We start from the raw sequence: 16,944 nt of genomic DNA, 5'->3' as shown, positions 1-16,944 counted from the left end.
GCTTTGCATGCAATTGGCATTTTGGGTGCAAATTGAGCTAGTTTTGACAAGTATATTTTTCCTCTCAAATTTCTGAATGCTTTTGCATATCGCCTAACATAAAATCTGCAATGAACCAACACAATTGGGCAGGGTTTTATACCATAATTTTAAAAAGAAAAACATTTTTGATATATTTAAGAGTTTTTAGCTTGGTACAGTTTGATTAATACAATTGAAAAAGAATTAAATAGAAAAATAGACATTTTAATCACAGTATCTAATCCCCCACCTGTGAGTAATGTGATTTTAAATAACTGAAAATGCCTTTTAAATATGCTGGGGAACCATTTGCTAGTTGCTTTGGGATGCAGCAATCAGTTTCTGAGTAAATTAAAAAAAAATATTAAAAGCTTTTAAAAATGCCTATTAATGTCCTTGCGACCAAAAGTAGCAGCTTGGTCTTAACAGCCTCCTCAATGTTCTGAAAACGAAGATAATTAGTGGAAACTTCCAAAAGTGATTAATTCACCCTGACAGCCTGCACAGTTTTGTGGGTCAGGTTGGCTTTTAGTGTAATGTTTTTTAAACTAATGATTAAGAGAATCAAGAAACTCGATTTGCATTAAGCATAATTTGCACTTGCAATTCTGTGGTATTTTGCCTGGCTTAGCCAATATTTGATGAATTGTACTAAAAAAAAATTCAGCCTAACAAAAAAATCAAGCCCTTATCATCACGCTTAATTTACTTCACTTAAATGTAAGTCATGGTTCTGCTCTGCTTTCATGACACTAGGGATCAAATTTGAAGAATTGGGGCACATAGGTACAGTAATTTAATCCTAACCATTTACAGTAGACCTGGAATACTGGGGTCAGGCCATTTCCAGTGCTCAGGTATTTTACCCAAGGGCCCATTCTTCATACATCAACTTAAACAGTAAGTATGAGTAAGACAGAAAGTGCTGGAAATACTCAGCAGCTCTGGCAGCATCTATAGAGAAAGAAACACCGCTAACGTTTCGAGTCGAACATAACACTCCTTCAGGAATAGAGTTATATTTGACTCAAAATGTTAATTCTGTTTTTATTTCAGATTTCCAGTGTCTGCAGTGTTTTGGTTTTACTTGAGTATCAGTAAAACATTTGCCTACAGGGCATCACAACAGAGCCTGATCCTGTCCTCATCTACTTACCCTCCAATTGCATTGGGTAAAATGTTAAGCTGGTTGTCATCCACCTTCAATGTTGTAAGTTTTTTCACTATTCCTGAGGGCAGAAGAGATAACAATTCAGTAACTCATAACTGACAAATACTTAAGTATTTAGTAAATGCTTAACTGTCTTTTCTACTAAATTCACAATTGATTTTGTCTATGTACATACACAGTACAGAAATAAATATATATTTATAATATTTATATAATACATATATATACACACACACACACTCATAAATATCTATATATATGTAGACACACACACACACACACGCGCACACAAATAAATATATAAATTATGTCCCTAATAAAGTGGACCAATATGTACTGTTATTACATTACTCTCTGTCCCGCATCACAACTGTCATGCATCGCAATCCATTTATTTTTCTACTATCTTATTGCACTCCATTCCAAGTGAAGGGTCAGGTCACAGTTCAAAGAAAATAGCAATTAATTTTATTTCCCCTAATACAGTAAAGTACACATGTGCTCAGTGTGTCTTTTTCTAGTGCATTCTCTTTGTGCAAATATATGGTATGTGTCTTTTATTCCCTAACCTAGTGATCTGACTCAGTTATTCCTCAGTAAGAAAAGAACATGATGGCGAGCTGCTGTGTGTCAATGCATGCCTCTTGGGAAGGAAGTGGTCCAGTGCTGGATCATGAGATAGCACTATAATTGCTGCTGACACAACTGCAGTGGTGACATATCTTTATTTATGTGAGATGGGGCAGGATGAATTTTGGTGTCACCCTAGGAGACATCTCCATCATTCATGCCAGCTCCTGTCATTTCCCTTCTGATGGGCATACCCTTAGTATATTCAGAGATTTGTGTAGAAACAGGCATTGGGCAGCAATGAGATTGTTGAAGCTCTGTATTCTGGTTGTGTCAGTCTGCCAGCATTTCATGCATGCTATCTAGCGCAGAGTGAATCATTTGAGTAGGTGGTGGCTGGGTGCGCTGGGTGTGGCATCATTAGGAGAAATACCTCCATAACCCATGTCTTCTCCTGCCATTCTCCTGATGCTCTCTTATGTCCAATGATCTTTGTAGAAACAGGTGATCGAAGCCTGCAACCTCTACAACTTAAACTAGAATAGCAGAGACAATGGGCTAAATTTTGGCAGAGTTAGGATGACTTGGGAGCTCTTTAAAAATAGTGTGTGGGCCCCGATTCCTGATTACATTCCCAGGGTTTCTGATTCTAGGGAGTGCCTTTTAAGGGCATGGGCTAGTTTGGGCTGCGAGCCTGCAGCCTGCACTCCTGAATTGGAGTTGCCAGGATAGGTATGTCCTAGTCCTCTGCAATTTTTATAGGATTGGGCCAGCTTTTCAAAGAGTTGAGGTTCATGGCACCTCAGGGATGTCATGAATAATAGTCTGCATGAAGGAACCTTTTGAAAGATAAGTTCAAAAGATCCTCCTCATGCCCCCACACTCCAAGTCAAAGTGTGCCCCCAGCCACCCCCTATAGCCTCTCATGTTCCTCATGCCAAGGTATGGCCCCACCAACAACCTCAATGGCCCCTCATGCCAAGCCATGGCACTTCCATGCCCATTCACACACTATACACTGTAAGGAAGGAATGAACACCATCATGACAGTAGGATGTGTAAAAGAAAATGCGTTAAAAAGTCATTCATTGATAACCTTCCACTTTCAATGTTACATTATGGCCGGAATTTTACAGCCCTATCGCAGCTGGGATGGGGCTGTAAAATGCAGCAAGCCATTCTAAACTCCATTGACTTCAGCGGGACTCTAAAATCCCACAGTCATAAAATTCCACCCTATGTATTCTTGGCTGAGAACCCAGAAATCCATTAGCCTGTTGAAACACCTGAGCCCCAGGGAAAACATTGATTGATTGAAAGCTCTGGTTCTCTGATCTATGCTGTAAACTTCACAATATTTATTTGCGCAAGATAAAGGGGTTTCAAGTGCTTGCAGTTTCTGCTATTGGTAAAGGGTCTGAATAATTGACACTTTTATTGGGCTGTAGTAAAAAGGAGTTTTTTTAAGAAAATGGAAAGTTATCAATGAATGATTGTTTTAAATTTTTTTTTTACACAGCTTAATGTCACTATAGCATTGCTTTTAGACAGTGTATAGTGGTTGAATGGGCATGGATTCTAGGCATGGGGGCATGGGGGGCCATGGGGGTGGGTAGGGGCATAGCTTGGCAAAGAGGCATGAGGGACTGTGGGGTTGTTTGGGGGCATACCTAGGCTTAGGGGGTATGAAGGACCATAGGGGTTATTTGAGAGCATAACTTGGCATGGTGGGCATGAGGGTCCATGGTGGTGGGTGAGGGGATATGAGGTGGTATGGATGGGGCATGAAGAATATATGTGAGTTAGGGGGTGTGAGAGGTGACAGCTGGCAAGCCCTTTGATTTTGTTAAAACTGGGACAAAGTTTCCTTTTAAACAGCCCGTCTGCATCCGGCAGCCCCCTCCGAATTTTTTCCCAGGTCGGCTGGTCTGATGGCAGCCCGCACTTGTCCTCACCCCTACCCCTACAACGAAAGTCCTGTCCTTGTGGGCATTTCCTCCAAAGATGGTTGGGCCAAGCTGGGAGTTATCCTGACTCTCGCTACCTGCCTTGAGGGTGAAAATCCAACCCTGTGTCTCAAAAAACCAGCCACTGTCACCCGTGTAAGTCCATGAACATACATCATACAAGTAGCTAAAGTTGGGAGGATGCCTGGTGGACCTAACTTGTAAGATTTATGTATGGCATTACAAACATATTTTTTGCTGTAATAAAGTGGTCTTGCAGCAACAAAGATATGGATGTGCATGTGTCATAGAGTTGAAAGATTGCCAGTGTACTTTGCACAATGTCTCAATGGGGTAGCACCAATGCAAGAGTGAACACACAATGTGTAGCAGCTCTGCAAATACTGCAAAAGCATTTTGTAATCTGTACTTAGAATATTGATACTAAACCAACAGATGGCACTGTTTTAATAAGCTTTTTCTTTCCATTTGTGCACCTTCCAACCAATTTAAATGCATAGCTAGACTCAGAATCATAGAATACTCACAGCAGAGAAGAATGCCATTTGGTCTGTCATGTCTGTGCTGGCTCTCTGCAAGAACAATTCAGAGTGCCACTCCCCCATATTTTTCTCATAACCTTGCAATTTTTTCCTCTTCAGATAATAATCTAATTCTCTTTTTAAAACCATGACTGAATCTGCCACTGCTATAATCTCAGACAATGGATTCCAGATCCTAACCACTCACTGGGTAAGAAGAGTTTCCCTTTTGCCTATCAAGTTAAATTGATGTCCTCTTACTCTCAATTCTTCTAACAATGGGAACAGTTTCTCTCTATCTACTCTTACTAGACCACTCATAATTTTGAATACCTCTATCAAAATCTCTTCTCATACTTCTCTTCTCCAAGGAGAATAGTCCCAACTTCCCAATCTATCTATGTAACTGAAGTTCTTCATCCCTGGAATCATTCTCATGAATCTTTTCTGCACCGTCTCTAATGCCTTCTCATCCTTCCTAAGGTGTAGGGCTTAGAATTGGACACAATGCTCCATTTGAGGCCAAACCAATGTTTTATACAGGTTTATCACAACTTCCTTGCTTCTGTACTCTATGCCCCTATTTATAAAGCCCAGGATTCTTTATTCTTTTTTAACCACATTCTCAACCAGTCCTGACATCTTCAATAATTTGTACACATATATCCCTTTTGCACCCCTTTTAGAATTGTACCCTTTATTTCACATTGCCTCTTCCCATTCTTCCTACCAAAGGAAATCACTCCACACTTCTCTGCATTAAATTTAATCTGCCATTTGTCTGCCCATTCCTCCAACCTGTTTATGTCCCTTTGATGTTTCATGCTTTCATCCTTACAGTTCACAATATTTCCACATCTTGAACCATCTGCAAATTTGGAAATTGTGCCCTGTACACCAAAGTCGAGGTCACTGATTTTTATCAAGAAGAGCAGGATTCATAACACTGACCTTGGGGAACCCCAAAATAAACCTTCCCCCAGTCAGGAAAGCAACCGATCACCACTACTTTCTGTTGCCTGCCACTCACCCATTTCATTTGCATGTTGCTATTATCCCTTTTATTCCATGAGCCCTAATTTTGCTCACAAGTCTGTTGTGTGGCTCTATATCAAAGATTTTTGGAGTCCATGTACATCCCATCAACTGAATTAACCTCACCCACCAGATCAAAAAACTCCAGCAAATTAGTTACACACAATTTGTGTAACAAATCCGCAGTGGCTTTTTTTAATTAGCCTGAATTATCCCAAGTGACTATTAATTTTGCCCTGAATTATCACTTCTAAAAGGTTGTCCACCACTGAGATTAAATTTACTGGGCTATAATTGCTGGGCTTATCCTTCTACCCTAATTTTGAGCAATAGTGTAACACTTGCAATTCTCCAGTCCTTTGGCATCATCGCTGTATCTAAGATGGATTGGAAAATTATGGCCAATGCCTCCACAATTTCGACTCTCAATCCCTCAGTATCTTTGGATGCTCCTCATCTGGTCCTAGTGCCTCATCAAATTTAAGTACAGCTAGCCTTATGAAAATACCTCCCCTTAATGAATTTTAAGCCAATCAAGTGTCTCAACTACCTTCTCTTTCACCATGACTTGGGTAGCATCTATGCCCTTGGTAAAAGTAGGTGTAAAGTACTGAATCAGTACATCAGCCTGCCTCCATCCGTAAATCCCCTTTCAGGTACATAATCAGCCCAATCCTCCTTTTACTACCCCTCTATATATCTACAGAAGACTTTTGGATTAATTTCTATGTTAGCTTCTATCTCTTCTCATATTCTCTCTTTGTTTATCTTAATGTTATTTCAATTCCCTTCTGAACTTTATATTCAGCCTAGTTCTCAGTTGCTTTACCCACCTGAAATCTGTCAAATGCACACTTTCTCTGCTTCATCTTACATTATGAGAGGAACTTTCCATGCCTGCTGGCAGCGAGTGTAATAGGTAGCGTGCACGGACATTTTGACGCGTGATTGGTTTCACAATGGTGGGAAGGCAAGTCGTGATCGTCCGCTCAGCCCGCCGACAGCGGGCCGCGTTTCCTGCCAATGGTCGTCAGGGAGCTCATTGTAATACATCAGCATATCATTAAGAGGCCATTGCGCCAGGCTCTTGGACCCCCACCGGATCATCTGTCCACATCGTCGGGAAAGCACTGGATCCCATTCACAAGTAATTGAGGTGGGGGCAGGTTAGGTGAGGGAAGTGGCCACATAATGGGGCACCTGTATAAACTGACCATTCCTCTGCAACTGAGACAGTCCAGACACAGCCACAGTGATATGATTGGGGTCAGGCTCCTAGACTGCCTGCTCACATAAGAAACACGGAGGCACCAAAGTGCCACCAGGTGTTTCAGACCTTACAACCCCGCCCCACTATCACCCACCACCCCCACCCCCACCCGGCACAGACCGCGAGTCCATGACCACTTTACTGGACCACAAAGCAGTGGGACTGCACAAGTTGTACAATCTCCTCGCCAATGCTGACCATGTAGCAGTCACTGCTGGAGGTGCTCACAGCCCCTTGCAATCTCAGCATCCCGGTTAGAAGCTGTCTCTCCCCCATGTCGCAGGTTGACAGGGCAGCCATGTAGCGCACTCATCTGTGACCATCCGAGGGATGGCCAGCACTCTCCAGGAAGCACTAAGGGGCCGTCACACAGGGTCAGGAAAGCTGCTAAGTACGGCCATTCTAACCACATATGTCTCTCTTTCATGTCACAGGAGGACCACGTCAGAATCATGGATTCTGATGACCTAGCTGTATGCCTGATGGCCTACAGAGACCGTGGAAGACAGAGGAGAGAGTGAGTGTGGCTCCTGGCCATGCAAAGGCAGGAGCAGCAACCTCATGAAGAAGGGACAGCTGGGGCTCCCACAGACACTGCCCAGGAGCCACAGTGAGCCATGGCTGGTCGGCGCCTAGCGACACCCAGGGTCTATAGACACTGCCTGTCATTCCTGCAGATGGCTGAGAACCAATGTCGCCGACAACTGCGCATGTCTAGGGAACTGGTCGCTCATATCTGCCACTTACTGCAAGACTTGCTGCCAAGATGACATGAAAGGCATCCACTGCCAGTGGCTGTGAAAGTGACTGCAGCACCCAATTTTTATACCAGTGGCTCCTTTCAGGGCTTCACATGTGACCTCCGTGGGATTTCACAAGCCACCACCCACAAATGCATCTATGAGGTCACGGATGCCATCTTCTCCATGGCACACAACTTTGTGCATTTCGCCCGGGACCGTGACAGCCAGGATGCAAGGGCCGTTGGATTCGCCTGGATCTCGGGATTCCCACAGGTGCAGGGTGCGATTGACTGCACTCATGTGGTACTCAGGTCTCCATCGCTACAGACGGTGGACTTCATCAACCACAAGGGGTTCTACTCACTGAACGTGCAGCTGGTATGCGACTACCAGAAACAAATCCCGCAGGTCTGCACATGGTTTCCAGGGAGTGTGCACGACGCTTACATCCTCAGTCGGTCACAGATCCCTGTGTCTTCCAGGGACCACAGAAGCTGCTTGGGAAAAAGGTTACCCGCAGAGGCCGTGGCTGATGACACCTAAGCGGCAGCCTCAGACTGCAGCAGAGCGAAGATAATAATGAGGCTCATGCCACAGCTCGCAACTTGGTGGAGCAGACCATTGGGTTGCTGAAAATGAGGTTCCGGTGCCTGGACCAGCTTGGTGGAGCCCTGCAATATGTTCCGCAGAACGTGTCGTGCATCGTCATCGGCTGCTCCGCCTTTTACAACCTGGTGGGGAGACGAGCTGGCTGAGGAAGAGATAGAGGAGCTGCATATCTCCTCTGATGAGGAGGATGCCGACAGGGCTGAGGCTGAGGAGGTCCTCGGAGGTGATGATGACGGGAATGAAGCCTGGTTAGACAAGGCAGGAGAGCTCAGGAGGCCCTCAAAGCTGCTGGATTTGTGGAGGATGATGATGACATGCAGTGGGTGACCCCATAGGTCCTCATATCGCATTTGTGAATGTTTGACTCCAGTCTGGCTTATGGCAGCGCAAATACCCTCTGTGTGAATGCCCTAATAGTCACTTAATTGCAGGAGGATGTTGCCGACATGCAGTGAGGGCACTCCATAGATCTTCACATTGCCTCTGAGAATGTCTGACTGCTGTCTGGCCGAGGGCGGCTTGCTTGAACTCTGTGCTCAGGGTCATGTCATAGAGGAGTCGGTACCTGCTGATCCTCCTCCCTATGGGTGTCCGGGGTCCCCAGGCTGACTCCTTGAAGAGCAGGGGTAGCTGGAGTGAGATTGAGCTGCCTGGCCACCCCTCTTGCGTACACAATGTTGGAGGCTAACTATGGCATCAGTGATGGAGTTAAGCCCGTACAGTAGAACAGGAGTGAGGTTCTGGACCAAGATCTCCAAGGCGGCTGCTACCCTACCAGTGTTGACCTCAGTGCATTGCAATTCCGGCACTATCACCTCAGCCTGAAGGCAGATGGGCTCCTCCATTGTGCCTTGCAATCGGAGGAGTGCAGCAGACATCCCTTCCTGATGTTCCCGAGCTTGCCTTTGCAGCTTCAACAACTGTGATATGACCGAGCCCAGAGGCTTGTCACCTGACTCGGACTCAGCAACATTCTGGCCTCCAGCAGTTCTCCAAGTGCCAGACACCTGGGAAGTCCCTGCCGCTGCCTGCTGTGGATCAAACAATGTGATGTGCTCACCAGATTGTGATCTCAGAGCTACCCTAAAGCTAGGTCCCACCGAGGTGTGTGTCTCTACGCTGGTGGAGGGATGGGTGAGCGCTCTGACAGGGCTTCAGGGAGGGTGCCTCCAGATCCCTCTCCAGGGCTTGATTGGAGGCCCTGGGTCATGGAATCTGTCAGCTGTTTGGCAGATGTGCCTGCAAAAGCAAGGAGGGATAATTATTACATGGCAGCGGCCTGTGAAACAGGACACATCATTCACGGCATGTTTGTCTAATGGATGTTCCACTGCTGGATCCTCATTTGGTAGAGCAGTGCCGACCTCACTGTCAGCACAGGACCGGCCCAGATTGCAGCCGGCCAACTGGATGGCTCTGTTTTCAAAGCCTGTGAGGACCTTGATTTCGGGCATTCTGCCACCGGTCTGAAAACTCAGTCCCTTGTTGTGTCCCAGCTTGTCCTGCATGGATAGAGATGGAGAAGGGGTGATAAGTATGCCTGGCCTGTGTGGGTGGTGATTGATCCCATGGACGGGATGAGGACAATGACGGTGTGTGTGATGACCCTTGAACTGGCAGTAAGTGAGGGCTTTGAGGTTTATGAGTGTGTGAGTTGAGAGTGATGAGAAGAGTGATTTACCCTGATAGAACGGAGGAAATCATTCATCCTCTTGTGGCACTAGGTGGCTGTCCACTTCTGAAGGGCGTTGGTGCTGACCACCACCTCCCAAGCTGGATTTGTCATGTTGCTGCGCATCCTGCAGCCAGAGCGGGGGTACAGGACATCCCGGTGGGCCTCCTTGTCATCCAGCAGTTGCTCAAGGGGCCCATCGTTGAAGCGGGGGGCTAGGGTCTTCTCTCCTTTGCTGGCCATGTCTTCCATGCAGCAGTGGTGAGCTGGAAGCAATGAGCCCTGTGCTTGTGGCTGGACTTTAAACATGGCGTCCAGACTGATGCGGCGGCGGGGCAATGGCCGGCGGGCGAATGAGAGCCCACCTGCCATGGAAATGACATTTTTCCCAGAAATGCATAAATAATGAGGTGGGTTTGGGACAATACAGCGTGAAAAGCTGCTATCTCAGCTGGTGGGTAAAATGTTGCTTTACTCGCCCACTACCGCATTTAGTGCAAATCTGGGAAAATTCCAACCTCTATCTTTTTCATCATTCAGGGAGCTCTGGATTTGTTTGCCCTACCTTTCCCTCTCATGGAAATGTATCTTGGCCGGACCATAACGATCTCCTCTATAAAGGCAGCTCATTGTTCAGTTATAGTTTTGCCTACTACTCTTTGATTCAGAGCCAGGGCTGTTCTCCTCCATTGAAGTTTGCCTTCCCCCAATTAATTATTCTTACTCTGAATTGCTTCTTGTCCATTTCCATAACCAACCTAAACCTTATGATACAATGATCACTGCCCCTTAAATGCTCCCCTACTGACACTTGTCCCAATTCATTTCCAAGAATCAGGCTCAGCAATACCTCCTTTTTTATTGGACTGGTAATGTGTTGATTCAGAAAATTCTACTGAACACAATTTAGGAATTCTTGCCCCTCTCTGCCCTTTACACTATTAATACCCCAGTCTATATTAAAATTATTAAAATCCCTATTACACTCAATAACTATTGTACTTCTCTGTAACTTCTTTGCAAATTTGTTCCTCTGCATCTTTCCCACTACTTTGTGGCCTATAGAATACCCAAAACAATGTCATGGTGCTTTTACTGTTTCTTAGCTTGAACCAAATAGATTCTGTCCTTGACCCCTCTGGGACATCCTCTCTTTCCAGCACTGTAACCTTCTCCTTAATCAATACTGTCAATCTCCTCCTTTCCTATCTTTCCTGAACATCTTATGTCCAGGAATAGTTAATTCCCAGTCCTGCCCTTCTTCGAGCTTGTTATAGCCTCCTCCTCCTCCTCCTCCTTCAGGTACCATGCTCTAAAAGCATTGGCCATTAATGACTTCCATTGGATTGGCCTCTGTCATAGGTATAACATCATATTTCACATGGTTATCTGCGACTGCAGCTCATTAACCATATTTACCATACTCCACGTATTCATACACATGTACAGTTACTCTAATTTAGACATTATTACATTCCCTATTATTCTAACCTCACCTAATATCTTACTATTTCCTGCTCTAGTGCTGTCTGTCTCTCCCAAATCTCTGTGCACCATGGCGTTCCTCTCGAATATTATTTCTGGGTTCCCACACCCCTGCCAAGTTAGTTTAAACCCTTACCATCTGCTTGGACCAAGTATTTTCACAGCATGTGGCTGGTGCACCTCTGACAAAATCACACTACTATGACAAAATACCTCTCAATTGCCTGCTTAATCACCTTAATTGCCTGCCTGCCGCTTTCTACAGGGATGCCATCATCCCCAAGAAACTGCCTCCTGAAAAATCACGCAGCGGCGGCAACAGTTGGCTAACCAGCATGACATCTTGCATGAAATTTTCGGCACGCCTGCCTCCAAACCTGCGTCCGTGGGCAAATTCAGCCCATTGTCTTCAAGTTACTTGATCCTGAGGTGGTTACACAGATGAACCTGATTCCATTTTCAACCGAATTGCCACATAAACATATATGGAACTCTGACTGATTTTCCCCTCCTTAACTGAGTGGTGTGTGGCCAGTTGTAGCAGCTCCACTGGTATCCCACTTGAAATCAACTGACTCAAAGATCAAACATAAGAGTTCACTAATCTACGCACATTTATCTAGTGAGCCACTGAGAGAGTCTTAAAAGACAATTTTAGTGCAGTCTTTGGACGGTGCTTAATGTAGGCGATGGGGTCCCACATGCCAGCTGGAGAGCCAACAGAAGCCCCACTTCACCTTCTTTGGGGTAGACCACTGATTTAAATACCTCTCAACCATCTGAGTGGCCAGGGTGGGCCTTTCCTGGGATCAAGAACCCAGGGGCAGTAATCCTGTATCCACCCCTACCCTAAGAGCTGTCAGCCATCAGAGGATGGCAGTTATCCATTGCAACAGTGTCAGCGGGAGAGTGGCCTAGGATTGTTGAGGGATGTTGGCGGGATGTGTGTGTGTGTGTGTGTGTGTATGTGTGTATGGCTCTTAGCAGGCCTCCCCCTCCTCTTGCTGCTGCCAGGTTCTTTGATCAAGCATTGAGCTTCCTCACCCTCCCCCACCCACACTCCTCTTCCAGAAGTCCACAAACAAACACAACATGGTTTGCTTTTTTTGGGTTTCCTGCATGGTGACTGCCCTTTCCTCCGCAGCTTGAATACAAGAGGTGGTGGTATGAAGCCCTTAAGTGGGCTTTAATAGTACACTTAAGGGTCTCAATTGGCAGCAGGGCAGGAAGATCCGCCTGCCTGATTAAATGTCCCCCACCTCCAAACTCAACTTGGGGGAGGGCATTAAATTCCACCCTTTAATTCAATTAGGTTGCACAAATAAAAATGGATACTTAAGGTAATTCATTATTCCTTTGTCATAACTCTGGAAGACTGAAAGTTTTACATTGCTGTGTGTTAGGAAATAGAGATCGTTTAAGTAAGTTATATTGGTATTTGTAGGTGTTACGAGTGAGTTTTAGCTTTAAAGTTTAAGTTTGATTTGTATTTCTCTGTGTTAGGAAAGGTCAAATGGAGTTTTAGTTTCACTTTAAAAAGGGTGCTTGCATTTCTAATAATATTTTTAATGACTTTTGCAGCTAAGTTAAACAAACAAGGGTAGAAGAATTGAACTGTTGCCGAGCAACAGGGGACAGAGAGGCAGGTCCCTCTCACAGACACACACACAAAAGAAGAGAAACAGCAGTTTTTATTTGGAACATGTGGAGTTCAGTTGATTTTTTTTGAAAGTTGCTGCCAGGAGAGATTGGAGCAAAGGGAACAGATAGCCTGTCCCAAGCTAAGGAAAACCCCAAAAATCCAGGGGAGTGGAAGAGGAGAAAGTCCAAAGAAGGCCTTCCAGTCAAAGGAAGGACAGGAACCTGGAAAAGTTACAGTTAAGTGAAGTTAAGAGTCAGGGGCAGAGAGAAAGCTTCAGATTTAAAGAGACAAATGCTGCAGAAAACAGATTTAAAGCGAGAACAGTTTGCAAGAGGCAAAAAAGTCCAAAGAGATGGCTGAAGATCTGTAACTCTTTTCTATGAGCATGTGAAACAGTGATGTACTATTGACAGCTGAGTTGCTGCGACAGAGTGCATGGAAGACAGCTTGAATGCATGTGATGACCTATTGGGAAGAGGAACATCAGAAGGAGAGTTTGAAACCCTGGAGGTGAACCCTTGCAGAAGACGTCTGAGAGAAGTATTGCTTTTGGAGATTATAAAGCGAGTTCTTGGAGAGTGGAGGTTGGAAACCCTCGTGTGAAAGACGGAGTTCAGTGAAACTGGTTGGCTCACGGTGTGTCAAGCGTCTGGGGGGAGTTGAGGAGAGATCAATAGCATCTGATTGAGGTGGTATCTGTCACTTAGTTTCAGAGTGTGGTGTTTCTGACCACCTAGGTTTACATGGACTGTGTATTTACTGTGAACATTAAAGTATAAGATAGCTTGTGTTATCCTTAAAAATCTGTTTATATCTGTAAAGGTATAGTTGTGGAAGAAGGTGTATTATAATATAGTTCATCTTTTCTTGTTGAATAAATGTTTATTTTTTTGTTAAAAGTTCATCAGCAGACTTTGGTGACTGTTCAGTAGCCACTCTCTACGTATCTAAACAAACAAAAAAAGGTTAGGATCTATCAAGCTGAGTTCCACCCTGGGATCAGGCTTGACAAGGGCTATCCTCAACTGGGGATTGTTACATTATGTTATGCTCTTCTTTCAAAATGATGCATAAATGTTTTATAATGTACATTGTACCTATGACTCATTCTCCTTTCCACCTCTACAGTTTTAAAAAGAAAACAGTCATGGACTCACAATTTGTACTGATTGAAATTAATACAAAATGGTAACATTGTTCCTACCTATGGAGTCGGGCAGCTGTTGCAGCATATTGGATGAAAGCAGGAGGTCCTCCAGGCCTTCGCATCCAGAAATATCTGACTCAATGGTTTCTATTCTATTCTTTGACATATCCAAGTATGTCAGATGTTTCAACTTTGCTAGAGGCTGAGAAAATGCAAAAAAACGTAAATATGTTTCACACCCATTTTAAAATCATTTTTCATTTTATTTCCTCCCTTTCCCCTTTCCTTGAAGACCATGAATTTGCTAGATCCTAACATCCAGCACCTCAACCAAATGCCAGTGTTTGAGTATGCACTTAGACAGTAAGTGTCAAAATATTACACTTGACCCCACTCATGCATATCCGAGACATGCCATTGTATTGTGATCAGCAGCAGAAGCCCTGGGTGAGCTATTTGTCCTCTTAGCTCAATGGCACTGAAACTATTTGTAGAACTCTTGCTGCTCTTTCTCCTCCCATCCTTGACCCTCCATAAACTTTAGCTTATCCAAAACTCTGCTGTCTGTTTCCTAACCTGCATCAAATTACACTCACACATCATCCCTGTTCTTGCTTATCCTCAGCGCCTGATTTAAAAAAAAACTCTTCCCTCACTTTGGGATACTGGGACTAATTATATTGTTCCCAGGGCTGTCCTGGATGGGATTAGCAAAACTGTCGTCACCAACCTCGGATCATTTCTGGATCTTCTGAATTGTTTGATGATTGAGACCATATGTTTTCTGTACCCACTGCTAATTGTATATTAATTATGTTCAGGTGAAGGGCATTAATAGGGTCCACCTGTGCTATATATATATTAGCATAAGAGTGTGATTGCTTTTTTTGAGACTTCATAACTGAGCCATAGCATCCCACTTCCAAATTTTCTTAATTGAATTGAAATTCCACTAGATGTCATGGTGGGATTTGAACCAGTGTCTGCACACCATTAGCCTGTGTCCCTGGGACAGTAACATTACCAATATGCCACCACCTCCTGGTGTTTGATATGTGATGTATATCTCTGTAAATAAAAGCTTGGAAAAATATAAAGGCTAGGTTCCAGTGTTCTATCCTTCACTGCCTGGCTATCTGAGTTCTAACACCCTTGGGGCCATTTTCTTTTAAGATTCCCTGTGCCCTAGCCCTCAATTTGCATCTTTCTCTAGTTTCTACCCTATCTCCCCTCCTGTCTGAGCACATTTTATCCATGAGACCCACATCATCCTCCTTCAACTGTATCCTCACCCATCTGTTAACCAGCCAACTTCCCTTCCTGGCTCTCACGTTAGCTGATAATGCTAACTGTTCTTTATCTTCAGCTATTGTCCCCTCTCCTTCAAATCTGCTGGCATCACCTCTTTCCTTAAAAAACAACCCTTATCGCCCTGAACATGCAAACTACCGCCCCATCTTCAACCTCTCTTTCGTCCCCAAATTAAATCCTTAAAACTGTTGTTGTTTCCCAAATCCATGCCCATCTTTCCTGGAACACCATGTCTGAATGTGGTGTTCCCTCCTGCCACAGTACTGAAACAGCTCATACCAAAGTCACAAATGACATGACAAAAGTAAACTATCCCTCCTCAACTTTCTCAATCTGTCTGCAGCCTTTGACATAGTTGACCACCCATCATCCTCCATCGCCTCTCCACCGTGGCCTACAGGGTGGGACTACTCTGATCTGGTTCAATTCTTATCTGTCAAATCGCAGCTAGCGGATCACTTGCAATGGCTTCTCTTCCTGTTGCTACACTGGTACTTCTGGTGCCCCCAAGGATCTATCATTGGCCCCTCCTGTTTCTCATCTACCTTGGTGACAACATCCGAAAATACATGGCAGTGTTTAATGGAGGCAACAGAAGTTTCATCCGCTAGCTGGAGAGCCAGCAACAGCCCCATGTTGCCGCTTTTTAGAAAGGCTCACCGAGTTAAGTGCCAATCAGGTTTCCTGCTATTTCCACGTCTGTAACATTGCATAGCTTCACCATGTCTCAAATCATCTTTTGCTGAAACACTCATCCATACCTTTGTTATCTCTAGGCATAACTATTTCAATGACATCATGGCCAGCTTCCCACATTCTACCCTCTGTGAACTTGAGGTCATTCAAAGCTCTGCTGCCTGCGTCCTATTGCACCAAGTCCCATTAACTCATCAGTCCCATGTTCATTGACCTACATTGGTGCCTGCTCAAACAGTACCTTGATTTAAAAATTTCCATCCTTGTTTTCAAATCTCTCCATGGCCCTGCCCCTCCCTTTCTCTGTAATTTCCTCCAGCCCTACAACCCTATGAGATCTCTGCACTCCTCCAATTCTGGCCTCTTGAGCATCTATGGTCTTATTGCTCTACCACTGTCAGCCATGTCTTCAACAGTCAAGACCCTAATCTCTGGACTTCCCTCTCTAAACCTCTCCATCGCTCTTTCTCTCTTTCTTCCTTTAAAATGATCCTTAAAACCTACTTCTTTGACCAAACGTTTGGCCATCTGCCCTATTATCTCCTTACGTGGCACATTGTCAAATTTTGTGTGATAATGCTCCTCCACTTTGGGATGTTTTACAACATTAAAGGGGCTATATAATACAAGGTTTTTGTTTCTAGTCTGAATAACTCATTACCACAACATTGAGTTGCATCAACTAAGCCCAGTTATTTGCTCAAGTTGGAGAGCACAGCTTTCTTATTGCACAAAATAGGTCAGGCTTTAGAACACAGTGCAGATTGGCGTAGCAGCTTGGGACACTGTGAGACCTGCTGGAAAGTACAGGAAAGAGGGACTGGCCCAGAAGCAGTTGAATGCAGCAGCTGAGTGCAACAACACATTTAATATATTCAAGTTTTACTTCAATATATTAAAGCAAAATGCGATATTATTTGATCTAATGGACCAAGAGGAGGATAAAATATCAAAATACTGAGCTATTCAATATATCTAAATTCCATATCTCAGGACTGAGCTATGCATTCTTTTGTGATTATTTCTGTGCTCGGCGAAGTAAGTATTAAGAATAGATGACTGACTACTAACAATGCTTTGGAAT

The 16,944-nt window shown here is 44.3% G+C and overlaps 1 protein-coding gene across 2 annotated transcripts in view; it reads right to left on the bottom strand.

Annotated features, from left to right (window-relative positions):
* Positions 1-16,944, bottom strand: part of lrrc7 (leucine rich repeat containing 7) — a 331,680-nt gene that overhangs the window by 161,255 nt on the left and 153,481 nt on the right. For both annotated transcript variants that reach the window (XM_041208419.1, XM_041208420.1), the window contains exons 8-9: positions 13,911-14,055; positions 1,178-1,250 (exon numbers count right to left, since the gene is read on the bottom strand). In XM_041208419.1, the coding sequence (XP_041064353.1) occupies positions 1,178-1,250; positions 13,911-14,055 (218 nt within the window). The remainder of the gene's footprint in view (positions 1-1,177; positions 1,251-13,910; positions 14,056-16,944) is intronic.

The sequence above is a fragment of the Carcharodon carcharias genome, chromosome 16, assembly GCF_017639515.1.
Source record: "Carcharodon carcharias isolate sCarCar2 chromosome 16, sCarCar2.pri, whole genome shotgun sequence".
NCBI lineage: Eukaryota > Metazoa > Chordata > Chondrichthyes > Lamniformes > Lamnidae > Carcharodon > Carcharodon carcharias.
The sequence above is the reverse complement of the archived record's forward strand: the minus strand, read 5'-3'. Positions and strand labels throughout refer to the sequence as shown.